The 6,761-nt window shown below is 32.5% G+C and overlaps 1 protein-coding gene across 1 annotated transcript; it reads left to right on the top strand.

Annotated features, from left to right (window-relative positions):
* The first annotated feature begins 1,572 nt into the window (after positions 1-1,572).
* On the top strand, positions 1,573-5,527 carry LOC110104684 (CASP-like protein 2B1). The gene is made up of 3 exons (XM_020833907.2): positions 1,573-1,920; positions 2,051-2,183; positions 5,120-5,527. The coding sequence occupies exons 1-3, from the start codon at positions 1,757-1,759 to the stop codon at positions 5,375-5,377; spliced, it is 555 nt and encodes a 184-aa protein (XP_020689566.1). The 5' UTR covers positions 1,573-1,756; the 3' UTR covers positions 5,378-5,527.
* The last annotated feature ends 1,234 nt before the right edge of the window (positions 5,528-6,761 follow it).

The raw sequence follows: 6,761 nt of genomic DNA, 5'->3' as shown, positions 1-6,761 counted from the left end.
TTACTGAAATCGGAGTTTGGATGATCCCAATTTTAATTTTGGAAGTTTCCAACTCAATTTTGCCTCAAGATTCGTGTCCGATCAGGATAATTTTCCAAGGATGTATCAGTTATATTTCATTTTTATGCTAAAATGTTTATATTTTTAGAACATTATCATATGCCACTAACAACTTATAAAATAAAGATCAATAAAGATATTAAGATATTTATGAAATACATTTTAGATCAATTACTATGATTACAAATCTTTACATAATATAATTTGAGTGTTATTGAATTATCATAATCAGACTATCATTTTAATTATAAAATTATATAATTTGAAGCTCATTTGATATTCAAAATAAAATTTTTAATTAAATTATGAAGTTGATTGATTTCCCTTAGTGTTTTGAGGTCAGTTTATTGCAGAAAAAAATCATTCATAGATTTTTTTTTTGGCATATAGAGTTGTCAAAGAGTTTTAGAGAGCTTTCTCTACTCCCTCACATTAATCATCATTAAGTGATAATAATTGTCAAAAAGTTTTTTTTTGGGCATATAGAGTTGTCAAAGTGTTTTAGAGAGCTTTCTTTCCTCACTCGCATTAATCATCATTAAGGTCTCGTTTGAGAGGGCATTTTTTTTCCTTTTCATTTAGAAACGGAGAATTTTTTTTTTCATTATTTATATATGGCGCTTCCACTATAGCTTTTAGGGAACTATATTTTTCTATTATTTTAACAGCTTTTTGATATTTACTGCTCCGTTAGAAAATTTAATCCGCATAATCAATATTTTTAAAACTATCTTTTATAAAAAGTACCGAATAACCAAAAAAACATACGTGATAGTGCTCATCCACTCAAAAACAAAGCATGATGCTAAGAAAAACAATCATTTTATTTAAATTTTAGTAGGCAAGATATAAATGGACTTCTAAAATATCACAATTATATTCCAATTTCGAACGTCAGCGTCTTTTAAGTGGTGTCCAAATAAGACAGGACAAAAGGTTGTATAGAAGTGAGTGACTCTTTCAGATCAGCCAAGAAAATAATTAGGTCGCCAAACACCTCACAAATTGAGGTAGCAGCTAGCAAATACCTCATTCTAAAAAAAAAAAAAAAAATTCCAGTTTGCAGTTCATGATGCAGCCACGGATCAAACAACAAACCTGAGAAAAGAAATCAACACAGAGCAATGGAACAGTAGAGAAACACTGTATATTCAGTGTTCCGGTTTGTATTTCTGTAAAAGAGAGTAATAACAAAGTCTACCTTTCTCTGAGCTTTCTTTCTCTATATTAGCTAACCAGCATAAAGTGTAATTGCTAATTTAAGTAATTAGCAATAAAGAAGTAGTGGAAATGAAACTATAACTGTCAAAAAGTAAAAGAGTAGTGGCAACGTATCAGGTGTCCCGCAGTGAGCTCGGTAAGCTGTCCCGCAGTCCTCTTGTGGTTGCTTATTTGTCTATCCAGTTACATCAGTTCACCACAAATTTTCTGTTCACACTTATTGCAAGTTCTGTACTTCTGTCTTCCTAAAACGTTATATGCTATCATCCTTTACTCGTATACCAAATCTCACTTGCTTTCAACTAATGCTTTTCCGACTTTCCCTTCCATTAATGAGCACGTTAACTTCTTTTCAGAAACCAATAGACCATCTCATTTAAATACCCTGCCACTCCACGAAAAAGGGAACGGGAACCTTCCGTCTAACCTCGCTATAGGACGCGGAGTCTTCCAGGTTTTCTTCAAGAAAAGGGAGATGAAGGAAATGGAGAGGAGGCTAAGAGTGAGCGAGTTGGCGATTAGACTGGCTGCGTTTGGTTTTGCGGTGACAGCTTCAGCTCTTGTTGGAAGCGATAGAGAAGTGATGATGTTCTTTTCTTTGGAGAAAAGGGCTAAGTTTACAGACATGAAGGTTTTGGTGTAAGATTCATGAAACCTTTGGGGGATGATTTAAAGTCCATATCTTTGTTTGATATTTGTGATAAATTTATGGTTTTTGGCTACCGTTTTTTTTTTTTTTTTTCCTTTTTTTTTTGTGGGGAATTTGCAGGTTTTTGGTGGCGGCTAATGGGATATTAGCTGGGTATAACTTGTTGCAGTTGGTGCGGTGCTTTGTGGGGATTATGAAGGGGGGTGTTTTGTTTGGAAAGGGCTTTGCTTTTGTTGTGTTTTCCTGTGATCAGGTGAAGGAAAATCTGAAATGTTTCATTGTTTACTTTTAGAAATCTGTATTTGTTATTCCTTTTTTAAGATTTTGTTTTGTCTGCTTTGTTTGTTCATCTTTTACTGCTTATTTTCTTGTAGGGTAGAATAGTTATATACTCGTACCGCTTCTCCCTCCCCGAATTAATGAAGTTACCACTGGTTTTACAGTCTAAAAATGGAGTTTTTGTTTGCGGTGAGGTAATAGGCATCAGGCATGTAATTGGCACTGCCAGCCGCCGAACACCGCCTCCATCGCCGCATAAATAAACAAAAAAGAACATATTTTTTTAAATATCAGATATATTTTATGTTTAAAATAAGAAAATTACACAAAGTCAGGAGCTTTTATCATGCTTTATTAATGTTAGCATATGGTGATGAACTATGCATAAAGGCTTAAACTTGAAAGTTGCAGCCCAAGAATAACTTTTCTATTCCCTTTTTTTTTTTTTGGATATTTTAGGCCAATAAAGATAAACTCATACACAAATCACATACGCAAGACTCGAACCTAAAACTTATTAATTGATAGCTAAAGTTTCCGACCAACAAACAATGGTGAGTTGCATAACTTTATTCTAAGATACATATTCTCAAGCAAATTACTTTAGCTAGAAGAAGCCCAATGTAAGGCGAAATTATTACCTGCGGTCAACTGATGCCATCCAGAGGCCAATCATGACGCACAACGTCATCAATTTACTCTGTACCAATGTGTATCGGATGACGTAGCTAGATGGTCTGATGACTGCACGTAATAATTTCTCTAGTATAAGTCATTTATATGTTATCGTCGTTGTCATCATTATTAGCCTTATCCAAATTATATTTGGTTGACTTTATAAATCATCATTCTCCATTTTTTTTTTCTAGTTAAGATTTCTCTAGGTGTTAAGCCTCCATGAGAAACGAGGAGTATTGTGTTAAATTGATACAAAATTTTACTATACATTTTGTTATGTACTTGAAAATAAACAAGAGGAGATGATGACTAAAATGTTACATCTATGACTAAATCTTCTATTGGTTTTTTTGTTATAACTATTGTTAATCTACCATGCTAAATGTTTAAAGGGTGGCAAATTTGTTATCTTTCATAGCCATCATGACCTTATATTTTAAGAGTGCAATCTCATGTAATTGAAATTCTAGAAAGTTATTTTTTCATAATCGTCATTGCCATCGTCTCATGCAATTGTTATTGTCATCTTCTGTTACTGTAATCCTGAAAATATAATGGTTTCCATACAACTATGGAAGTAGGAGAGCTAACCTCTGCCAACATAAAGTCTATTAGTCTTAACTTCAATCTTTTTGTGAGTTTTTCCACCATTGTTTTTGTTCTTAAGAAAGTGATCCGAAGCATCGGAATGATCTGGTTAGGTTAGGCCGGTTCAGTTGATCTATTCTGTCCGAGCTTAGCTCAAATTGAAATGACAACTTTTAACCAAGCCTTGACTCAGGTATCATAGGAATCTGAGGTTCTGAATCTCTTTGTCCTACTACTTTACTTCCCCACAAAAAACATAGTTAAATTTTGTTGGCATCATTACCGTTTAAAATCGCTGGTAAATCGCGATGGCATGCAAACAAATTGTTTAAAATCCCTTTAGTTAGATTTCATTTGGGACGATTTTCTTACAGTTTCTTATAAAAAATAAAATTTTTGTACTACAAAGCTGTTTTAAGAAGCAGTAAGAAAACCGTCCCAAACGAAGCCTTAGTCTTTGAGAAATTTCACGTGCAAGAGTACATCAAATGCTGACGATTATCTGTGTTAGATGCATGAAATGTTAATTTTAAATAATTTAAAATATTATTTGTATGTTGTGCTTATTTACTATGTGGACCATGCTATTGCCTCTTTTGCTCATTTTGTACTTAATGAATTAATGTGGAGTTGCAAGTGAACATGTGCAGGATTTCCAACAGCTTGCTTTCTTAGCTTTCCATTAAGTTACAATATATGTTTGTTAAAGAGGAACTTTATCATTAATGACATTACCAAACCTACTTTTGATGCTATTTTGTTAGCAAGAGAACTGGCTAGCTTAACAAATTGTCTTTTCTCGAATAGGCGGAAGGTCGGTAACAAACGGAAAAAGTAGTAAAAACTTAGTATTGAGAAGCTGTTTTAAAAAGTAATAAGAAAGCCATCCCGAACAATGCCTTTGACTTTATTTACAAGATAGGATGAACTATTTTCTTTGTTGAACTATTTTCTTTTTTAGAGAATCTTAGAGCTATTCTTTTTTTGTTCACAATAAGATCAAATTATATGGAGTTCTCTAAAAACCTCTCATATGATAGAAAGAAGAACAGTGCACTGAAAACACAACAATAATTTTACATAGACTCATCCAATTAATCGCTATGTTCTATTCCCATCACTGTAGAATTTATTATAGTTTCAATCGGGAAGCTTTTATGATCGTAATATCTTAAATATCAACCAAAGAACCCCCATAAAAAAGAAACCAAGACAATAAAAAAATACGGTACTATTCCCAAAACAACTTGCAAATATTCCCAAAACAACTTGCAAATATTGAAAACATTGGCATATAATTTGGCTTCATTTGGGACGGCTTTTTATTGCTTCCTAAAGCAGCTTTCTAGGACAAAAATTTTAATTTTTGTACTAGGAAGCTGCTTTAGGAGGTAGAAAGAAAGCCTTACCAAACGAAATCTTAGACTTCGTTTGAAGCACCTTTCTTACTATTTTCTAAAGTAACTTTCTAGTATTAAAATTAAAATTTTTGTAATAAAAAATTGATTTAAGAAGTGATAAGAAAGCCGTCTCAAACGAAACTTTAATCGATTCACGATCGAGTTATCATAAAATTTTTCTTCATAGGTTAGTTAATCGAATTAAACTCCACAACTGAACATGTTTATACTAATTATTATGCAGATACTGGCTTATGTGACATTATCGGCAATTGCAGCAGCAGCTCAGTCTGCGGTGCTAGGACTATTCGGCCAGCCGGAGCTTCAATGGATAAAGATATGCAACCTCTACAGTAGGTTTTGTACACAGGCAGGGGAGGGAGTGGCCTGTGCTTTTATAGCTTGCTTGGCCATGATAATCATTTCCTGCATCTCTGCTTTCAACTTCTTCAGGCTCTATGGAAGTAATAAAGGCTGTAAGAACAGCTATGGAAGCTGGTAGTTCTTTCTGTCAGTTTCTGAGCTGAAAGTATCATTTTATAGCCTTTCATGTTGGTCTTACTTATATTAAATTCCTGTTTATTATAGTAAAATGAACCTGATGCTTGCTTTAATTATCGCGCTGAATTGTAATCTAGTGAGAGATGAAATATGTTATATTGTGTATGGAAGCAAAGATGAAAGCTGGTTTATAGGGCTGCAAACGAACCGAGCCAAGCCGAGTATGTGAGTGTTCATGTTTGTGTTCATTTAATATCAGCTTGTTTAAGTTTGGTTCATGTTTGTTCGAGCTTTATTGTTTGTGTTCATGTTTAGTTCATTTAAATTAATGAGTGTTCATGTTCGGTTCATGTTCAGTTCATGTTCGTTCGTTTAGTGCTTATCGAGCTTGTTCGCGAACATATTTAACGAATTTTTTTTAACTATCAAACAATTATGTTCATGAACATATCTATGAACAAACACATTTATAATAAAAGTAATTGTCTATATAACAAAGATAATGATTATTTATATTTATTAATTTATAGTCAAATATTAATTATTTGTATCTAGCTTATTCACGAGTTCAAAATCGAACACAAATCAAGCTTTTATCGAGCTTCTTATCGAGCTTGTTCACGAACTTCAAATGATGTTGTTCGCGAATATAAATGAGCCGAACGCATTAGTGTTCAAGTTTGTTTATTTAAGAATGAGTATTTAAAATATTGTTCAAGTTTGTTTGTTTAGTTAATTAAACAATCACAAATGAGCTTTAATCGAACCGAACAACGAGTAGCTCGTCGAACGTTTGGTTCACTTGCAGCTCTAATATTGTGTATGAAAGCAAAGATGAAAGCTGGTTTACAATCTGCATTAGGCTTTATTTGGCACAACTTTTGTACTGTTTTTAAAGCAGTTTTTTAGTTAAAAAATTTCTAGTTGATACAATTTTTGTTCTAAAAATTGTTTTAAAAATCATTAAGAAAGCTGTCCCAAACAAAGCTTAAATCTATTTTTGAAAATGGTTAGGAATGTTTTATGTGCTTTTGGTTTTGTTATGTTAACTGAGGAATGCTACTTTCAATTTTTTGTTTGGTATTCACTTATTGTTATTATTATTATTTGTTTTTCTTTTATTTTTCTAATTTTTTATTTGGCAAACTGAAAGAGTTTAATCATCATGTAAGTCTATTGTTGAATTTCAGTTAAAAGCTTACAAATAATGGCAATTTAGCATTGTTTCTTAATTTATTATTATTTTTTTAATGAGGGCTAATGTAGTAGCTTTGATATGGATACTACAATAACAACAAGTTTTTATCTCACTATGTGGGGTCGATTATATGAATCTTTTTTCTCTATTGTGTTATGTTAAGAGTCAAATTCTCAGCTAAAATTAA

The sequence above is a fragment of the Dendrobium catenatum genome, unplaced genomic scaffold (genome assembly GCF_001605985.2).
Source record: "Dendrobium catenatum unplaced genomic scaffold, ASM160598v2 fragScaff_scaffold_72, whole genome shotgun sequence".
NCBI classification, from domain to species: Eukaryota; Viridiplantae; Streptophyta; class Magnoliopsida; order Asparagales; family Orchidaceae; genus Dendrobium; species Dendrobium catenatum.
Note: the sequence above shows the minus strand (reverse complement) of the source record. Positions and strands in the feature narration are given on the sequence as shown.